The 22,252-nt window shown below is 32.3% G+C and overlaps 1 protein-coding gene across 1 annotated transcript; it reads left to right on the plus strand.

Moving 5' to 3' along the window:
• Nucleotides 1-664: 664 nt before the first annotated feature.
• On the plus strand, nt 665-20,863 carry LOC132757363 (nucleoporin NUP42-like). Its single transcript, XM_060748619.1, has 8 exons — nt 665-848; nt 6,333-6,567; nt 7,893-7,990; nt 11,665-11,741; nt 13,978-14,064; nt 15,126-15,166; nt 16,527-16,555; nt 17,673-20,863. Exons 1-8 carry the CDS (start codon nt 764-766, stop codon nt 18,434-18,436), a joined length of 1,416 nt encoding a protein of 471 aa, XP_060604602.1. The 5' UTR covers nt 665-763; the 3' UTR covers nt 18,437-20,863.
• Nucleotides 20,864-22,252: the final 1,389 nt, after the last annotated feature.

The following is a 22,252-nucleotide window of genomic DNA, read 5'->3' on the forward strand; positions in this document are numbered from 1 at the left end:
TTTAGGTTAACTATATAAAAGATAAGGACACTTTCAATCTGACTAAAGTTCAGATATACTATTATAGTTATTTATTGCATTGGCGTTTGCGACACTTTTATGATATCTTGACTTCGAAAACGATTTAATATGCATCTTTAACAATATTAAACATAAACATATATTTCACTCCGACCTAAAAAATTCAAGATGTCGGTAACAACAGAGATAGACTTCAGACTTTGGACTTACAGAAACAATTTTATGAGAAAAAAGAGTATTGCCACTCAGTAACGAAACAGTTATATGACCAGTAACACTAAATAGAACAAAAATTCAAATATGCAATAAGAAATAAAACCATTAGCTTGATGTTAATGAGTAGATTTTTATATATGAATCTGGATCAGTTTCAGTATTTTTTCAGTCGCAGCATCAAAATTGGTAATCATTTGGTAATGTCTTAAACTGGGAACACATTTTTATTTTGTCTTCCCAGTCTTAAAAAAAGATATATTATAGAGTAAAAAAAGCATTGTCAATCATCCAAATATTTAAAAATATTTAAGGGTTTTATGTGTTTTTTCCCCGTTGAACAATTTATCGCTAGCTGTGCACGAATGTTTTCTAGTTTTATGCACGTGTCTCCAGATTACTATGCGGTAGACCTATACAGAGTTTAGCTGTTTATTCCGGAGTGTCAGCACGGCAATTATCAAAGCTTTAAACGAAATGAAAGTAACATTAATTTTTACATTTTGATATTACAAAAATAAAAATTATTATGGTTGTGTGTAGGTTTTTTCTACAAGGTAACTGCAGATATGGAAATAATTGTTGGAATGAACATCCAAGTGGCGGAAATCAGGGTACGAGAACTTATCTTTTGTAAATCAATTTCGGATAGCACATTTTCGTCTAATTTGTTTATTAGTTTATTCCATATTTCTTAAATTGGTCTACTGTCATGTGAGTAGTTCCCGTACAAAAATCGTATTTACTTAAAAACTATATTTTAATATGTACATCCACCAAAAAATTATTACATGTTACCAATCAATAGGTCGGATATTCACGAATTCGAAAACCTAGCTAAACGCCGTTTTCCGGTACTTTCTGTACATAGCTCTGGGGAATTCACTTAATGGAGTGTAATAGCGAACTCGATGTTTTCGGCCTTTTTTAAAATTAAATTGAAATAAAACAGTTATTTCTTTATAAGAAATTAATTAAATATCATTGTATGAATAATTCCATACAAAAAATAAAGTAAATACACAAGTTTACGCAGAAAATAACCTTATTTATTATGGAAGATTTCACTACGTCTGTTTGAATTTTATTGATTTTCATTACAAATAATTTATTATTTTGAATAACTTGCAATAAATATTAAAGGAATATTGATAATTTTCAAAAACATCAATTTTTTCACCTTAAACGGTTAAATAATGATAGAAAAATACAAATATCACGTTACTGTGTTATGTACTTCATTTGGTGTAATTCCCCAGAGCTAAAACGGTAACTTACCGGAAAACAGTGTTTAGCTAGGTTTTCGAAAAGGTCAATTTAATTATTCGACTTGTCACAAAAATGACAAATCATGGGAATCCAAATATGTTCTTAATATAGAATAACTTTTAATTATGAAGCCTGATATTTAGTACTAAAATTACCCATTACTTTCTAGGAAGAGAAGTAGATCCCCTACTAGGGCTGCAACGATACACAGGCAGTTGGTGCGTGGCTTGGATACTTTACTATTATATATATGAACATGAGTCATGACTACATTGTACTTCCGTTTTGTTTTTGTTTTTTTTGATAAATTAAATACTTTTTTATTATATCTCCCAAATTTTATGGGAGACATATTGTTTTTGCCTTTGCCGTCTGTCTGTCTGTCCGCACTTCAGAATAGGGTTATAGGGGGCCATCTAACTCTTTCAGTAACTGTAAACTGAACAAAAGAGAACAATATAATTCATTCTGTAACAAGAGAATAATGGGCCATGGCCCTCTATTAAACAAAAGAAAATAGCAAGAGAAATGCCTATTTGGTCAGACCTCCGTCTGGTTGGCCTACCGTTGCAGCACAAAATGGCCACCAGAGCTAAAAATAGAAAAATTTTGTCCGGCCTTCACAGGGCAAAGTACTTGTGGGATTTTAACTAAACTTTACAGGAGTGATGAGTACCATCCATAGTTGTGCACATCACCAGCACGTTCTGATTCGCTGCACAAAATAGCCGCCAGAGCAAAAAAAATAGGAAAGTCTTATCCGGCCTTCACAGGTCAAACTACTGGTGGGATTTCAACCAACCTTTACAGGAGTGACCATTCCTAGTTGTGCACAATTCCTTGCTGCACAAAGTGGCCGCCAGAGCTAATCAAAGGGCTGCAACCTCTGTGGTATTTTCTGATCTTTGCAATCTAAATCATACTGACTATCTGTATGTATTTTCCTATATAAGTTTATAATAAATCTTACGCAGCGACTGCGTCTATAACAGTTTGAGATTGATACATATGGAATTTTGCATGACTGGAGTTGCATCAAAAAATCATTTTCATTTTTTATGACAGCCATACTTTATCCTTGCATATCGTGGCTACTTCCTTAAAAAAGACACTTAAAAAAAAAAAGTTGCCTCGACTAGGATTTGAACCTTGGGCCTCTCACACCCTAAACGAGCGCGCTACCTCTGCACCACGGTGAAGTAATACATATGTAGCTTGAATAATAACAAATACATTGTAATTCTAAATTGAGAATTTCCATTCCGTGTTTGTAATCCTTACTAATTTCGAGGTATTTTTTTCACTATAAACCTGTTGTTTAACACTGATGAAAATAATTAATCGAAAATCTTCTCGCCAAAACAGTACGACATGTATATATTCCACTACTCGACAGTCAGATTTATGTGTACTACGCTCTGGAGTATTCGGTAGTCGACATAGCTAAAAATAGCATTTTCATTGATTAAGCTTTACGGAAATAGCCGAACATTTTTCATTGGGTAAAAAAGATATTCATCCGCGAAATTTGTGATTGTAACCTCATATTTCTATTGACTACTCTAAACTTTTAATGCACTGTAATTCGTTAAATGCATACATTAAAAATTATTCTTTATTTTAAATTGCTGGTTTTTAAGCAGTTCTGAGTGAGAACTACTTTGTGTTGTTAGGTCTGTTAGGAAAATTTGTGTTAGACCGTGGATGTTAGCTATGTATTTACTGATCTTGCGATCAGAAAATACAAAAATAGGAAAATCTTGTCCAGCCTTCACAGGTCAAACTACTGGTGGGATTTCAATGAAACTTCGGATGAGTGACAATACATAGTTTTGGGAGACATATGTTTTTGTGACAAAAACTCAACTAGTTCAAAATGTTTTTAGAACATCAAATTTTTAGTAAACAACAAAAGAAAGTTGCTCTTTTAATTTCATCCATGTATTATCTGGATTAAATTAAAAGAACAATTTTTTGTTGTTGTTTTACTAAAGATTTGATGCTTTAAAATCATTGTGAATAAATAAATATTTAATTTAATAAAAAAACATTGCAGTGGTTATGTACATGTATAGTATTCAAGCCACGTACGGACTGCCTGTGCAAAGATACACCAAAAATTCGATTTGATTTCGATTTCAGGCCGATTTCATTCATTCATGTGTGATAACTATTTTGTCATTAGTTGACATTTCTGCTTATTTGCTGTAAAAGTCAGTGGAAGTCACCCATTTAGCGGCGTCAGAGTTCCTGTGGTTAAGTTTTTGGGTGTAATAACTACTGTACGGGATTGGATTGAAACTTCACACACTTGTTCTGTTTGATTATCTAACATGATTGGCACAAGTCCCATAACTCTGTTTTTGCTTTTTTTGTGCATAATTATGCCCCTTTTTCACTTTATTGGTTAAGTTAAGTTTATGTGTGTAAGCTCGTATCTCCATAACTACTGAAGGAATCGGATTGGAACTTCATACACTTTTTCACTGTGATTTTCTAACATGATTGGCACAGGTCTCATAACTCTGATTTGCTTTTTTTGCATATTTATGCTCCTTTTTAGACTTAGAAATTCTTGGTAAAGCTTTTGCGTAAGCTGGTATCTCTGTGATTATCTAACATGATTGGCACAAGTCCCATAACTCTGATTTGCTCTTTTGCATAATTATGCCCCTTTTTTGACTTAGAAATTCTTGGTTAAGTTTTACGGGTAAGGTGGTACATTTGTGTATCTTCATAACTACTGAATGGTTTGTGCTTTTTTTTTTTGACAATTTTATGCATTCATATTAATAAAGCAGTGATTTACTCGATAAAACATCTTAATAACAAGCCTTTGTACATTTTCGGACAATTTTATGTATTCATATAAGTAAGCATTATTATAATCAATAAAATACCCTTGTGACAACCTTTTTCGAATAGTCGAGCGTCGCTGTCCTCCAACAGTTCTTGTTTTTATTCCTCTGAAATTGCAATTGTTACAAAAATCGAACATATAGCAATACATAGTATTATTATAGCTTGCCATGATGAACTGAACATGTACTTGTCAAATTAAAATATGAAGGAAAATGTATTACTGTTGATCCTTTCTTTGTTTAATATTTGAAAAATATTAAACCTACCATATGATGATAGCAATTGTAATAATGTAAATCGTTACTTTGTTACCAAAGAATTTCTAGAAAAATACAGGTGAGGAGTAACAAATCATTCATAAAACTGTTTAAGGAAATAAGGATTGAATAATGCAGAATGAAAATTTATTTACTTAAAGGGACTCCACTGAGGTTTTTGACATGATGAGCCTGAAAATAATTTTTTTTGTTCCATTTAATGTAGATCTCTAGACCGATAACTCATGTGCAAAATTTCAGATCATTCGCTCACTTCTTTTTCACAGGATAATCATGATTGTAAATTGTGAAAGTGACACAAAATTGAAACACTTTTCGCATGAAACTAAGCTAAGACGTATCATGAAAATATTTTTTTAAATATATTTCTGTATATATTTCTTAATCATCTTTGCAGATCATTCTGTTTTAAATACCCCAACAGATCAGTGTAAGAAATTCAAATACTTTTGAACCTCCGTAGAGTTCCTTTAAGATAAATATAAGTGCAAAGAGGGCATGAAATTTATGTATCATCATCTCAATTTGTCACAAAGAAATGATTTATATCATATAAAATAAATATGTTACAATAAGTAAATGTGTTTTTTGTGCAGATTTTTGACTTTGAATTTCCTGTATGCAAATGAGTTGTTGTTGTTGTGGATGGCATGTCATAATGATCTCTCTGAAACTTGTGTGCTTTGATTATTAATTAAACACCTCCCATGTCTCGATCAGTGCATATGATCTTCATTGAATGTTGTCTGAGCAGCTCTTACTTGAATGAAAACGTCAGGAGGACATGATCGCTTTAATTGTGGCATAATTATATAGTTTCAGCGTCGTCTTTCTCCAGTTTTTCTTTAACTTTATCTTGCTTCAATTTTGTAACACAGGAGATTAGCCAAAATCATCTTTCCTGTTACGCTGCCATATGACTTAAATTGTGTTGGTGTGCCGTAAAACCAAAGAAACAATGAAATTATCACATAATACCTGGATACTAAGGGGTTATGAAAACTTCTCATATTTGATTGTTTGATGGCTTAGAAAGACAGAAAGAAATTTAAAATTAAGCAGGTGACTAAAACTGATTGAAACTTGGAAAAAAATAGTATTTTGCTTAATGTCAGAAGGTACAGTATGTTCAGAGCATCTTTTGTTGTTGGCATCTGTTAACCATTTTGTTAAAGGCTCATTATGCCTTAGAAATGCTGTCACTTTTAATTCGCAAAAACTGTTTATTTTTGTAATCTTGTTAGTTTCCAAAAAATATACTAATTTGCTACATACATGAACTATGAACTACCTTTTACATCTTTAGCATTGTTGGCAATTGGTATAATTATAGTGAATTAGTATTTTGTATAGAAATCAAAATACTACTTTGTTTACATTTTGCCATCTTAACAACACATTACTGCATGTTCAGTGCTACTTTTTTCAGTTCTTAAACATCTAACATGCTCCTTATCCATTATTCAAACGTTATAAAACATATGTTTTACATTTTTTAAGAATTAAAAAGAATATGGATTTCTTAGGCATAATGTGCCTTTAAGGGTTTTTTTATCATCTACAAAGTTATTCACTAAAATAAATAATTTATCTGGCCAGTATCAATTGCTTATATTTTACATTTAATTGCTTTTTTTAAATTAATTAATAGATTTATATGTATGTTAATATTTGTTTTAATAATTTCAGGTTATAGTGTGACAGCTCAGAGACAGTTGTTTGGTGGTGGTGGTGGTGGTGGCGGGAGAAGAGGGGGAGGTGGAGGGGGAGGACAGAAGGTGTCATTTAGAGATTCGTTTGGTCAATCTCAAAATCAGAATCCGTATCGCTGGCTTTCCCAGGATGCACAGCAACAACAACAACAACAACAACAGGGTAGAAATGCTGCAGCTAATACACAGCAGATGTCAGCTGCTGATATTGTGTAAAGTTTTATATTTGTTGTCTTAAAGGCCCATTAAGCCACAGAAATAAAATATGATTTTTATATGCCCGAAGACCCTCTTGGACGTATTTTAGTATGGAATTGTCTGTCTGTCTATCAATCTGTCTGTCTGTTGATAATTGGTTTTAACATGATAACTTTTAGTAGATATCAATTATTGTGTTTTTATTTTTGGTTATGTTATATCACAACACAGGTTAAGTTATACTCTTGCTGCAGTAAACTCATTATTGATAGAGTATGGTCCCTTTTTAACGGAGTATTGTCTCTTTTTAACCCTTTACCATTATTGTCAAGAAAATTTTGGACATGTGACAGGCTAAGAATGGCCTCAGGTTGATCATAAGGTAACGTGTAACCAACGCTGAAATTGCCGTTGACTCTATCACAATCCATTAAGAAGTTGCAGCACCTTTAAATCAGTTTTGATGGAAAAAAAAAATTTACAATGCAAAATAGTGATTTTTGGCAATTTTGAGACGTTTCCCCATTGCCGTGGTAACAGGAAATTTAAGATTGAGCATGCTGTTACAGAAGCTATGGTCCAGTCAACATTTGTGCCAAGTTTCATCAGTATTGAAGCATTTTTCAAAGTTTCATAGCTGTTTGAACTTGTAACGGGAGGCTTTTTAATGAAAACGACCATTTTTCACAATACATGTATGCTTATGCGGTATAGGGTTAAACAAATTTTGTTTGAAATTATTGGTTTCTAAGAAAATCAATAAAAGTGGAACAAACAATCAACACAGGATAAGTTTTAAGGTTTATTTAATGATGATGACTATTGGTTTCTGACAAATAACTTTTATGGATTTAAAACATTTTAAGTCTTGTTTTGATTTTCTTTGCAATTAACTTGTTGCTAATTTAACATGATTGATTTTGTACAGTCAAAATGTTATCATAATAGATATTTTGTTATGTATGGGACCAGTGCAGATCAAGATCAACCAACACATCATGGTCTGCACTGTTTGCTATTCAGTCAGAACATATTTAGAATTTTTCCCTAAAAACGATAAATGGTCTAGTCCAGATTGAAAGATGGACAAGTCCATTTAAGATATTTAGGGGTAAAGAGTTTGTTGTATTGCTACTGAATGTTGTATTGTTACTGAAATGTAAAAGCAGAAATATAAATTAAAAAGAAGAATTACTGTGCATTGCCTGATGTTTCTATTTCTATTTCTTAGGTTTAGAAGCATTGCAGTCTTAAGATTTATCAACAGTTGATATTTTTATCAGAATTTTAGATCATTGTGAATTTTTTTTATCATAAATGCTGTTTTAAAATATTTTAGGAAAGGACTGGCAGTGGAAGTTGCTCAGACATGGGAAGGCGGGAATATGTGGCCATTTTCTTGTCTAGGTTTTGAGAAGGATTTGCCTAGTTTACCAGGTAGGTAATATTATCAGTTTCATTGGCTTTAAGGTTTGACAGATTAACTTAGCATACATGTTGTGCAGGTAAAATCAAAATAACCTACATGTATGCTAAGTCAATATGTCAAACCTTAAAGCCAATGAAACTTGAAACTGATAACAGAGAGAATTCACTGTGCAATGTTATTTTTTTTAAATTTGTACATCATCAAAAATGGATTTAATTGGATGTAAATTGAATTAATACATGTATGTAGGCCATAAGACTGATAAAGTTGACATACTTGAAGCTGAAGTCATATCGTACTCTAGTAATAAAGTTGATAATTTATGTATGTTTTTATTTGCTTTCACTTCATTCTGTTTGATTTATCTACTTTAAATTGCTCAAATGAATATTAAATGAGCCGCGCCATGACAAAACCAACATAGTGCGTTTGCGACCAGCATGGATCCAGACCAGCCTGCACATGTGCAGTCTGATCTGGTTTGATGCTGTTCGCTTGCAAACCCTATTACAAATAGAGAAACAAATAGCGAACAGCATGGATTCTGATCAGACTGTGCGGATGCGCAGGCTGGTCTGGATCCATGCTGGTCGCAAACCCATTATGTTGGTTTTGTCATGGTGCGCCTCAAATACTGTAATGAGTATTCAAAAGTTGTGCATAAATGTGTTTGAATTATTGTAAACATGGAAACTAAAATAGTTATGTAACAAGTTAGTTCTTCTGGGTCAGCATTTGACCTTGATTGAAATTATTCAATCAAGTTAATAAAGTTACATAAGATATTTTTATTAAAGTGAATTTCAGAGGTCAAACTTTAAAAGATAAATGATTGCATTAATTAAACTCAACAAATATTAATTGTAACTCTCAGTTCAATGGTTAGAATAAAATAAAATCTATTTTTGTAATGTAAGAGGATGGCAGATTTTTATGGAAGAATGTCTATGGTCTGGGATCAACTGATCAATTAGTGATAAACTAGTACTTAATTTGTACAGATATTTATATCCTTGATGGGGCGATGATAAATGAAGTACATGTCGCGAGCATGTCAAATCAACCTTAACTTTAATTAACGTTAAAAAACCTGTCAAATTTGTTCCAGTAAAAAGACAAACCATCCATTAGCCTGCAACATTTCTATAAAGTAAAATCGGTACCCCAAAACATTCAAATTTTCCATGAAGAATGCCACATTGGCCTAGAATTGAAAACATATTTTGTTTAGGGGTAGAAAAAAAAGTGCATTCAACTTTTTAAAACTAATTAGCTATAAAGTTTCAACATAATTAACAGGTTAACCAACATAATGTTCACAAGAGATTTCAGATCTGGACTATTATTTCTTGTACATGTTACATGGTAGTTCTATAAACAATATTTCTTTCGGCCATTTACAGCTGATTTCAGTTGGGACACGTTTCATGCTAGATATAATCAAAATCACCAAAATATTAGATATTTTTCTACACTTAGCAAAACTATTTTCTTGTGATTGACAGATTTGTTTCTTTGAACCCATTATGACCTAAACTAATGTACAATGTGACGTGAGACTGCTTTTGATTTGAGGAACAATATGCATACATGGACTTATCAAGGTCACCTGAAATTCAAATATTATCATGTACTCGGAAAAAATATCTCTATGGTTGATAGATTTGCTATTTTGAACCTATTAATTCCAAAACTTATTTGTCAAGTATGTAAAAATGAAGATGTTGAAACTGAATACCATTTTTTATCTACTTACATATTCTTATATAAGAAGAAAGTTTTTGAATATAACATTATGACATACAGTTTATAAATCTTATTATCATTGCAAAACAATATAATGTTGCTGTTCTTTTATGTTGTTTTTATTTCAGAATATTTTAATTTAAATTAAGGATTTTATGTAAATTCATTATTAACTATTTAAAATGGACCTGTATAGAATATTTTTTTTGCTTAATTTGTTGCTAATTTATGCAAAATGATAATATATATATGAATCATAATCATATGAACTATATTGTATGAACTCTATAATGTCACTTTAGTGCGGTAATGGATTTACTCCTATTAAAATATTTAAGAAGTTAGCGCTTTATAGCACTAATTTAACAAATCAGTTTCTCTACTTGTAATAGAGTTGGTAAGTGAACAGCATGGATCCTGATCAGACTGCGCGGATGCGCAGGTTGGTCTGGATCCATGCTGGTGGCAAACGCACTATGTTGGTTTTGTCGTGACGCGGTTCATTAACTTTCTTTATCATTCAAAGCTGCATGCCTCAAGATTAGTAAAAATATTTCAAGAAAATCAAAGTTGAGAAACAATTTACTTGGATTTAAAGAAAAGTAAAAAAAAAAGTCAAGATTCAAGAAAATAATACACATGACTTTGTTATGTGCGATTAATGAATGATTTTGCAGTTTTTATCACTTAAATTCCACTGAGTGACTAAAACAGATAGTAAAGGAACATTTTTTGCATTATTTTGATGCTTTTTTTTGCAAACGCACTATGTTGCTTTTGTCATGACGCGGCTCAAATGTAGACATTAATCATTGTTGAATTACAGTTTTTGGGTCAACGGTGGTGCACTGAATGTATACATGTATAATAATAGATGCTGATTGGGTATTAAAATTGAGTTGAATTGTGTTGAGTTTAATTAAGCTAAATAACCCAATTAATTATACTATGTCATAGATTATACAAATTAAAATGTTGCTTAATTATTAAATTAATCATCCAGTATAATAATTATTATTAATTGTTTTTAACTTGATTATTGAATTCATTACTCTATATTATAATTACATGTACATTGTACATTTACATGTGTTATATGAATTAGAATATAGCTTTGTCATCAGTTAAGATGTCAGTACATGCATAACATATATTCATTAATAAATGCCTCTCCCAAACTTGTTGACAAAGGAAACAGAATAACAAAGATGATATCAATTTTAAATTACATGTAGCACAAAATTATACACTGTTATTCCTAGGGCTGGGGCGAGTATCCGAGTACTCGAATAATCACGAATCAAAGTAAAAAATTGATTTTGAATATTCGTAATCACAGAGATCGTTGAATTGCGATCTAATTTTTTTATATACATTCACTGTTTCTCACATTCTAAAAATCGAGAAAAATACGATTTGAGTATAAATTATATGAAGTTTACCTTAATATAATTTGCCGGTTAAAGACCATGTACCATGATGCTGAGCTTAGGGAAGTAATTGGTTTCAAAAGACAAAACAAAAATACTTATCCAAAAAAAATCAAAACATAAACAGTCATAGTTTATATTTTATATGTTTAATGTTTAGTATTGTTTTTTGTTGTTTTTTTAAATAAACATGTTTTTATAACTAATGTACATGTTTTTATGGGTGTCTTGATAACAATAGATCTGTGGTTCGATTTGTGAATCGTAAGTGCTGAATCGTGGTTCGGATCGGATCGTCACTTATCCGACGATCCACACCCCTAGTTATTCCACTATTTATGTTCCAGTGGATAATAACACAATAACATTTTGTTTTTAGTTTTGACAATATTTGTTTGTAAATTAATTATGCACCCCTTTTTGAAAAAATGTAATGCCCCAGGTGCATTTATTTGAAAATATACGGTACTATATTTTTATTATAATTATATTATTATTTTCACCAGGTTTTATGGATATTTCACCGGAGGAAATGAGACTTGAAGCTTATGAAGCCTTGAAATCAGGAAATATTCAACCATATGTAAGTTTACATATAAAATTGGAGAATATTGCATACTTTTAAGTCTTAGTTATAGTACTTTCTTTGGTAAAAAAATATCTTTCTTATCAAGTTTGATAATAAGCGTGTTTTCTACCGAGCTACTGTCCCTGTTTTCCCTACTCGTTAATGAGTTATCCTATATTATGTTACATGATTAACCCTTGGTCTGCTGGCGTCTGTTTCTACCAATGCAGCTAGTGCAGACCAATATCACCAAGCATATCTATGCCATCTGAGTTCGTTATTCAGTCAGTACATAATTGAAATTTCCCCTTTAAAACAATGAATAGTCTTGCCTTGATTAAAATATGGTCAAGTTGATATAAGATACTAAGGGTGGTCAAGCTGCTTTCTATTTTTACACACCTCCTCTATTGTTTGTGACAGGCCTATATTTTTCAGATAGACCTGTTTAAACAAAAGAAAGTCCGTTATGAGGTCTATCTTTTGCATGTGCACAGGTCTGTTCTAGTCAGACAGACCCGGTCATGAAATACACGTGGAAAATAGACCTGTCAATGCGCAGACAAAAAATGAAATGCAATTAAAAATTAAAAAAGAAAATAAATGTAAATGATTGTCATAATGTTCCTGTCTTACAAAATCAGGATACATTTTTTAAACAAGATAATGTTTATTGAATGCACTAAGTAATTATTCCAGCATCCCTATATTAAATCTTTGAATAAAAGTAATGATAGCATATCAAAGTTAGAACACATTTAACATTTATTTAATCGCGTCATTTTTTAAAGTAATAGTAATCTAAGTGGTTCTTCTGTCATTAAGTTTACAATGTAACAAAATGGACGCTTCAAGTTTATATCTATGAAACTATGAAGCAGTAATCACAGCATACTTACGATTTTAAAATGTTAATAAAGTTATTAGTGACTTAGTATAAAAAAAATTTATGATGACCGATCAAATTTTATTCTAGAACACTTTATAATCTGCTATATAAAATATAGTTTTGATTCATGTATCTCACACTTGCCATCAATATACATATGTAAGTTTTTCGTAGTCTTCTGGGTATCAGGACATTACCCTTCGGACAGATGCCCCCTCGGAAGTTTGCTCCCTTTTTGCAATAGCGGTCATTTGCCCCCTCATATATTTGGAAGGACGGACATGTGCCCCCTCCCTGTTTTAAAAAATGTTAAAATATTTTATTGTTGAATTGTTTGCTACCCAAATTCATCGCCTATTGTCGAAATTTCATTGTGCTTAAATACACAAAAATATCGCGCAAATTTTTGACAGTCAAAATAGCATCCATAAATAAATGAACTATAATGTTTCCATTGGCATACAAAAAATCTATACACGAGATGACCTCTGACAAGTTAAAAGTCGCAACAGCGAAATAAAAGAGGGGGGGTGGGCAAACGTCCGAGGGGGCAACTGTCCGAGGGCAAATGTCCTAGGATCTGCATTGTCTGATACGAAATACTATCAACATAATAAATCATTCTTTAACATATCTTCCATTACAGACCTATTCACTTTATTATTGACAAATTGCACATTTAGCTTTTTTATTATTATCTTAAAGGGAAAAGCAAAGTTAAATACAAAATATATATTGTATTTAAGCAGAACGTTGAAAAAAACTTACCTGTATATGCGTTATGTTAAAAATAATATTTGTGCATTACATCAAACGCTTCGGATCAGCCATTCCTTAGGACAATATAGTTTGACAGTGTGTAAGTTGGATATCGGCCTTGTACATCGATCTTTCTGTTTAGGAAAGACCTCGTACTCGGTCGATATCCTATACATAGATACTTAGATAGCTAGAGCTAGAGCTAAAATCAGGTTGTCAGAACAGCACACTTTGACAATGTTTAGCCAGTTTTGTTTCATTATAAATAAATATTTGGTGAGGAAATAACTATTGATACTCATTTTTTTTACACAAATATCCCTTATTCATCCTGCCTTTACGTTACAGTACACTTAAAATCCTGATTAAATAATTTAAATTAGTTCCTAGAACCAGCCAATTCTAAGCGATGAGTGTAACAGCTTGCCCCCAGGAGGGTTTGAGCCAAAGAACTGTCCTTTGATGTATCCATGTAACTTGAATCAGTTTCTGGAACCAACCAATACTAAACAATGAGTGTAATAGCTTGGCCCCAGGAGGGTTTGAGCCAAAGAACTGTCCTTTAATGTATCCATGTAATTTTCTCTCATTTATTTGAAACAGGTACAGAAACTGGAGGGAGCATTTAATCAACTGAATACACAGAGACAAGAGTTAAAAAATCCAAATTTATCGTTGAAACAGAAATTGGTAAGATTTTCTTTACTGTTAGTACATGTATAATGCTTTCTTTGCTTGAAATACTTTTGTCTTTGTTATGACCATAGGTTGACAAATGTTTACTAAAATACACATCTTACTGCCCTGGTTAACATTTTATAACTATGTTAACCAAATTTGTCAGGATTATTATTTTTTTAATATCATCAGGTCTGTGGCACGGTGGCTTCAAACCACTTGTCCCTCACCTCTGTAGGTTTGATTCCCAACAGGGACTTAGGATTCTTTCATGTGAGGAAGCTTGCCAGCTTAGTTCTTAATGCCATTGGTTCTACTCAGGTGCCTGTTTGTGCCTGAAATGATGCAGGGAAGGGCACCTGAGGTTGGTAAGTCGCCATATGACATGTGTTGGTATGATGTAAAACCCAACCAACTAAAAATGTTAAAGAATACAATGTGCCCAATCACTGTGACTAAATGGATGTCATTTTTGGTTTAAAAATAGGAAAACTATATTTTTCCCAAATGTTGGTACAGAAAAACTTTACGGGAAATATATTGTACTCTTTTTTTGGCTAAAACTGCCCATTTATCAAAAATTCATCATTATATACTTATAATAAATTCAACTTTTCCCTCAGCCTCCATTATTAGGTCATATTTGATATAGAAATAAAGAACTTACATGAGTTTTGAATCAGATTCAATTTTTATATGAGTAAAGATTTGTATCAGACTCAATTTTTCAATTGTAGCTGTTGTACTTTTGTAAAATTTAACAGTCAACAGTATGGAGCCTGCGAGTCAGATGGCTCCCGATATGTTGAGGGCTGGCCTCGTTCTGTGCTTGTGGTATTGATGTATGATGAAGGCTGGCCTTGTTCTATGCTGGTGACATTGATGTGTGATGAAGGTTGGCCTCGTTCTATGATGGCGGCATTAACTTATAATTATCACCATTAGTGCGCAAGGGTTGCAAACTTTGTGTTCTTAAAATGACTTGCTTGCGTCAAACAAGCAGTGATGAATTAAAGTCACATGACCAACTTATCTTTAAATAACTTTAACAACTTGTTATTGATTGATTGCAGATTTCATTTATAGATGACTGTCGGAGGAAGAAAAATTCAGGGTATGCCACTCTTCTTTTATTGATCAATTCAACGTGGGTTTAGTTCAAATAACAATTAAGTTATCGCCGTGTTTTGTTGAACCCTGATACCATGTTGAAGTACATAAAAATACAAAAATCGTCATGATTTAAAAGGGATTGTTCATCATGATACATCATTATTTGAACTCTTTGTTGATTATTGTAAATCTTCCTAACGGAGGTGGATAGAAAATGAGTAATTGAATATATTAATATTTTGAATACATTGTTTCATGTCTGATATATCAGAAAATTTTGTGTCAGGTCTTTAAATCCCATACCAATAGGAGTATTTTCCTCAAACTTGGCTCAAACGTTCACCTTAATTAGGTGATGTGCCAAGGCCTGGCCTAAGCTGTGCTAACTCGAGGTTAAAGATAATCCTTGATGGTCACGGGTCAAATAGGAGACAACTTATATGGATCTTTTACCCCTGAAGGATTTTCTTCAAACTTTGCTCAATTTTTAACCTCAGTAAGGCAATGTGCGTTCTAGAACCCATGCCACAGCTGTGCTGGCTTAAGATCAAGGTGATATTACAAGGTTAAAGTTCAAATATTATACAATGTAGGTATCTGCTATATCCTATGCCCCTTGTAGCATTTTTCTTCAAACTACACTCAAATGTTCACCTCAACAAGGCAATGTGCAAAAGATTATGAGGACAAGGTTGAGGCTCAGGTAAAGATCACCCTTAAAGGTCTAAATTCAAACATTTTGTGTTTGAACTATTTATTCTATACTTTTCAAATGACTTTTTTTTTCAAACATAATTTTTTTTTATTTTATAAATACTGATAAAATTGCAATACATAGTATCATGTGTCATAGAGATGAGGTGGGTATTCCTTCCTCATGTGAAACACAACATTTTTCTTTTAAACTCCAAGCATTGTTTTATAAAAACATGCTTACAGGCTTGTTTAACTGAGCAAGGGATGTCTTGTTTTCAAACCACTTTCTGTCTCACCGTAGTGGGTTTGAATTCCGAAAGGGATTTTGAATTCTTTCATGTGAGGAAGCTATTTAGCTAGCTTACAGAACGTCCTTGGTTCTACTCAAGTTCTCGTCTGTGCCTGAAATAATGCATGGAAGGATACCTGAGGTCTCCTTCCGCCAGACAGAACCATATGACTTATACTTTGGGGCATAAAATCAAATCAAACAAATTTAACTGAGCACAATGTACATTACTGATACTCTTGAACAAAATACTTTTACATGTGTATATACATGTAATTGGACACAATGTCATGTTTAATTAAGTTACATCTTCTGGTTTGTAATAATTTCTTGTTGTCTATACATGATACATATTAATAATAATGTATGCTTTCAGGTCGGGTGGAGCAGTATCGTTATTTAGTGGTATGTGACCTTTCTTTTCTATAAATAGTTTTTTCTATAAATACATGAAATAGTTACATAGTGTATTCTTAAAATTTAGCGCTTAGAAGTCGATTAGTAACAATGTCTGACTACAAATCCAGAGGTTGTAAGTCCGATCCCAAGCATTAGCTAAGATCACTAACAAGTGTTTTGGACGATATTTTAACAACCAAGATCCGGTGCTATGGTGCTTTACCATTGCAGTTTTAAGAACCGGTAACTGTTGTTTCTCTTGGGATGGAGTAATTTCACCTAAAGTTCAGTTGCACCTAAAGTCTAAAAAAATACAACAAAATTATTGACAGTCTTCTGTATTGAATTGCCTATACAGGTTTCCAGCATTAACTCAAATCTTATGTAATATTTTGATAAAAAAACAAAACAATTATGTTGTTTACATAATCTTGTAGTTGATTCTTAAAAGATTTTATAGAATATGTTTACACTCATGAATATTGTACGTTTACAGAATAAACTGTTCGGAAACAAAAGATATTATGTAGAATTTTAGTCTTCGATGATTGATAATCGTGCACAGGCGCCACTTGACAAACATACAATATAAGAATCTTACACTGGCTGCAGGTACAGACCGGAATATCTAGTTCGAGGGTTATTGTTTACGGCCGAAACGAGGCTCTGCCAAGTTTCTGCTAAACAGTTACTCCCAGAGCGAGATATTCCCGTCTGTACTGACAGCCAGTGTTTGATTCTTTTTCTTGCATATTAAATGTCGTTAATCTTCGGAACAGAAATTACCAAAAACTGATATTTTCATTACACACGTTTTTTCTTATTGTAGATCTAGCGTAACTATGAACTCACAAACTTCATTCATAAGATATTTCAGAAGTATTCTTTTTCAAAACTCAAACAATGATTTTGTAAAAACAACAGATACAGAGCTTATATGGTTTAAAGTTTTTGATTTTCTAAAAATATCACCAAAGCACCTAAAACAAATAGTCAATTACTGTTTGATTTTCCTATCCATCCAGTTTTAAATTAGACAAGCATGTTGTCATGTTGTCTTTTCTTACAATTTATGTTCGTTTCCTTATTACTTAAGATTATGACTTCAACATATGTTTTTCAGATTCAAACTCGGGAGATCTATTTGGAAGTAGCAACAGCGGAGGACTGTTTGGTTCAAGTACAACTGGTACCCAGCCAAGTTCTGGGCTGTTTGGTCAGCCACCAGCATTTCCTGACCCAGGGAACCAATCTGTCTTTGGCCAATCTGGTGCACAGTCAGTTTTTGGCCAAACTGGTGCACAGTCTGGTTTTGGTCAAACTGGTTCTCAATCTTTATTTGGACAGAGCAGTTCCCAGTCTACATTTGGTGAGACTGGTACACAACAGCCAGGGTTAGGACAGACTGGCTCATTATTTGGACAAGGTGCTTTTGGGCAAAGTACACAATCAGGAAGTGCATTTGGACAAAGTGGATTTGGTCAGGCTGCAGCTAGTACTTTTGGCCAAAATCAAACTCCGACAGCGGGTTTATTCGGTAAACCAGCAGACAATTCATCTTTTGGTGCAGCAAGTTTTAGTACCCCACAACCCACAGGTGCCTCAGGATCTTTATTCCAAGCATCTACACCCTTTACACAATCAAGTGCACCTGCTAAAAATTTGTTTGGAAACACAGTGACAGTTGTTCCCCCTGAATCAGGATTTGGCAGTGCGTCAGCCGCAGAAAATCAACCAGTCCAGCAAGCTCAGGCATCAGGGGAGACAACTTCTGTTTATACTCCATTAGACAAATTGACAGCCGAAGAATTAGAACATTTTAAAGCACCAATGTTTTCTCTTGGATTTATTCCTACAAAACCACCTCCTAGAGAACTGTGTTTATAAGAGTTGGAAAAAGTAAAAAATGAATGATATTGTAATCTATTTGAAAAAGGCATACCATCTTCTAACTGTATTTCATATATTGATGAAATTTAATGTATTATCAAAAACACTTTGAGTCTTATTTTAAAATGCCATTATAATATTGTAAGACTGTGCCATAGTGGAATGCTTCAACCAAAGAATTTTGCAGTTAAAAAATTATACATAGTTACTATGCCCCTGACAAACACAGTTAAAGTAGGTATATAGAAATTGCTCTTTAAATTATTAAATATGTCAATTTTCCTGTCAGTCTGTGGCATATAATTTTGTTTGTAGTATAACATATAGGAGGTACCACGTTTATGTGAAGTCTTCATGGGGGATAAGAGCATGAATCATGACTTAAATTCACAATAATTTTTTAATAAGAGTTATTGTCCTCTGCTATATTATATAATCTTCTCATTTTATCTGCTGCATTATTGAAGAAGTTGAAGCTTTATCAGTATGAAATTTCAACAGTCCACTCAGTGACCCTGGGTCTTTCACATTCTTCTTTATTTGAAAGGACTTAAATTGTTCATAAAATTTAACTGTACATGTATTTACTGCTAAATGAACATTTGCAATTGTAAGAAGAAATGAAAATTAACAGTTTATAACATGACATTAACTTCATCAGCAATATTTGTGATTTAAAATTGTCATCACATCTGGAAGTGTTTGATTCCCAACCAGATATCACCATTTTAGATAAAAAAATTTTTAATGTTTTGTAAGTTGGTAAAATTTCTTATATTTAAATTTATTGGCAACATTGTAAAAACTATATAACTTTGAAAAAGAATACAAATGATAATAGTTTGTAAAGTTGTCATTTAAATTAAATGTAAAGCTGCTAGAATATAAGGTGATTAATCCCTTTGGTATGTCTGTACAGCGTTACCAGGCTTCATAACTGTTGGTAGCAAAACTTTTGTAGTTTTGATATTAATGTACTTTAAATGGACTGATTCAAATTTAAAATTGTATAAATCATTCACATAAATTCTGCAGTTTATGGGTAAGAGGTGAAAATTCCAAATGTAAGTTTTTATACCATAATTTTGTATTAAGTCCATAATTGATAATCTTTAATGATAGCTTTAAAGCTGCATGCCTGAAGATGAGCCAAACTATTTCGAAAAAATAAAACTTGAGAAAAATGTACATGTACTAAGATTTTAAGAAAAGTAAAACAATTCAAGTAATAATTTACATGTTGTGTGTGATTAATGACTGATTTTGTAGTATTTATCACTATTATATTTCTACTGCAAGGGCTATTTTGGCCTTTATTTGGTAATATATGTGGATTGTAAATGCTGATTTGCAATGTGAAAATTACTTTCTTCATTCGCTTCACAGTATTTTACTTTTCAATATATTTTCAAAATTTTCATGAAAATAAGCATGAATTTGAAGGCATACTGCTTTAAGTATCTCTAGATGTACATTTAATGTAGAAATTATGTTAATGAAGCAGAATGTTATTTTTAAAAAAAGATAAATGTAATTGGGAAGATATTTGCTATATTTATGAAAATTTAATGATTATGTTGATATATGTACGGCATTAAATTTTATTTTTTCAAACAAATATTTGTCAGTGTAAGCACTTCTTCCAGTTTTGGTTAACACCATTCTAAGGAATGGATGTCAAGTGAGCTATCTAAGGCCATCATGGCTCTCTTGTAGCTTTATAAGAGGAGGAAGTCCTGAAGGATGAAGCAGTGAATATTATTATACGAATAACCAGGCACCTAAATAATTAATAGATTAATTATGTGATGATAATTTATTGTTAATCTTTAAAGTTTCCATGTGATCCTCATACCCTGATTCCTCAGTAAAATTACATAACCTAAAAATATTGTTAAGTTATATAACCTATAAATTCTTATGAATGATAGAGCCTATAATCTTTATAAATTATTTGATTTAAATTGTTATAATAATTATAATGAACTAAAGATCCTTATGAATTATGTAACTTGAAAATTCTTATAAATTATATAACCTTAAATTATCATTGATTATATAACCTTAAAAAAAGCATATGCCTTTGATAACAATGATATATTTTGATGCATTATTCACAACTTATGTAACATAGCATCCTATTCTACTTATGTGGCATATTTTCCAACTCATTTGTATGTTAATTTGCAGAATTAACAACTTTATTGATCGTTTAAATGTCTGTTAAATCACATAAAACTTGTACATATCATTTTCACAAATCAAAGTCTGAATATTTAAAATGAAACAGAGGCGAAATTGAAGAGAGGCAACAAGTTTTTTTTCCAAGTACAATTGATAGGAATAAATTCATATTTTGATTTTATGGTTTTGAACTGTAATAGGATGTGTGATTGAATGTGCCAAAATAATCTTTTGAACCTGTGCTTCTTTTGTTATATAACAAGTACGGTAGTACCGATAAATATTTTATCTGTGAATAGTTTAGCTCTATTTAGATTAACATTTCGTGACATTTTTTTTTTTAAAACACAGAGCTATATTTATTTAATACATGTATAAGTCTCTGTTTTGAGGTAATGATATTCCTTGTGGATTGTGTACCTGATGTATAGTTGTGATGAAATTTGAGCCGTGTTATGACAAAACCAACATAATGGGTTTGCGACCAGCATGGATCCAGACCAGCCTGCGCATCCGCGCAGTCTGATCAGGATCCATGCTGTTCGCTTACCAACTCTATTACAAGTAGAGAAACTGATAGCGAACAGCATGGATCCTGATCAGACTGCGTGGATGCGCAGGCTGGTCTGGATCCATGCTGGTCGCAAAGCCATTATGTTGGTTTTGTCATGATGCGGCTCATTTAACTGTTGTTGGTTAGTCTTTTCACATCACAGAAAGTTTGATCCACATTAAAGGGACTTCACTGAGATTTTTTTGGTATTATTGGACTGGAAATAATTTTTCGCGATATGTGTACCATTTGATAAATGTCGAGCAAGTTTGCGATCATTTGCTCAATCCATTCTTCCAGAAAAAGCATTTTTATTGTGTAAAATAACTGAAAAAAAAAAAGATGTTTAATACCTTTTAATTCATATTTGGCTAACTATCAACCTAAAAATTGTTTTTCATTTTAATTCCAATAATTGATTTTAATATTTTCTGTTGCATATTTTCTGTTATTAGCTCCAAAATAGATCTTTGTAAGATTTCAAGTTTAACGTTTTAAGTTTTTGGACTGCAGTAGATCTCTTTTAAGTTGTACCCCTGTAGTAATGACTTCATGTATGAAGATTCACCTAAAAAAAACTATTTTGCAATTTTTTAGCTCACCTGTCACAAAGTGACATGGTGAGCTTTTGGGATCGCTTTTTGTCCGGCGTCTGGCGTCCATCCGTCGTCTGTAAACTTTTACTTTAAATGACATCTCCTCATAAACCACTAAGCCAATTTCATCCAAACTTCACAGGAATGTTCCTTTGGTGGTCACCTTTGAAAATTGTTCAAAGAATTTAATTCCATGCAGAACTCTGGTTGCCATGGCAACCAAAAGAAAAAAACTTAAAATATCTTCTTCTAAAAAACCCAAAGAGCTAGAGCTTAGATTTTTGGCATGAAACATCTTCTGGTGAGTGTCTACCAAGTTTGTTGAAATAAAAGCCCTTGGGTCAAACTTGGCCCCGCCCCAGGGGTTCATTGATTCACCCTATATGCATATAGTAAAAACTTAAAAAATCTTCTTTTAAAGAAACCAAAGAGCTAGAGCTTAGATATTTAGCATGTAACATCTTCTAATGGGTGTCTACC

The sequence above is a fragment of the Ruditapes philippinarum genome, unplaced genomic scaffold (assembly GCF_026571515.1).
Source record: "Ruditapes philippinarum isolate M1 unplaced genomic scaffold, ASM2657151v2 ctg617_1_1_1_1, whole genome shotgun sequence".
Lineage (NCBI taxonomy): Eukaryota > Metazoa > Mollusca > Bivalvia > Venerida > Veneridae > Ruditapes > Ruditapes philippinarum.

Bases quoted from the DNA above. Each gene is read 5' to 3' on its own strand.
- LOC132757363 (XM_060748619.1), top strand. From the start codon at position 764: ATGGTTGTGTGTAGGTTTTTTCTACAAGGTAACTGCAGATATGGAAAT. The intron at 6,568-7,892 runs GTAAAGTTTTAT...AAAATATTTTAG, and splicing joins ATGTCAGCTGCTGATATTGT to GAAAGGACTGGCAGTGGAAG. The intron at 16,556-17,672 runs GTATGTGACCTT...TATGTTTTTCAG, and splicing joins AGCAGTATCGTTATTTAGTG to ATTCAAACTCGGGAGATCTA.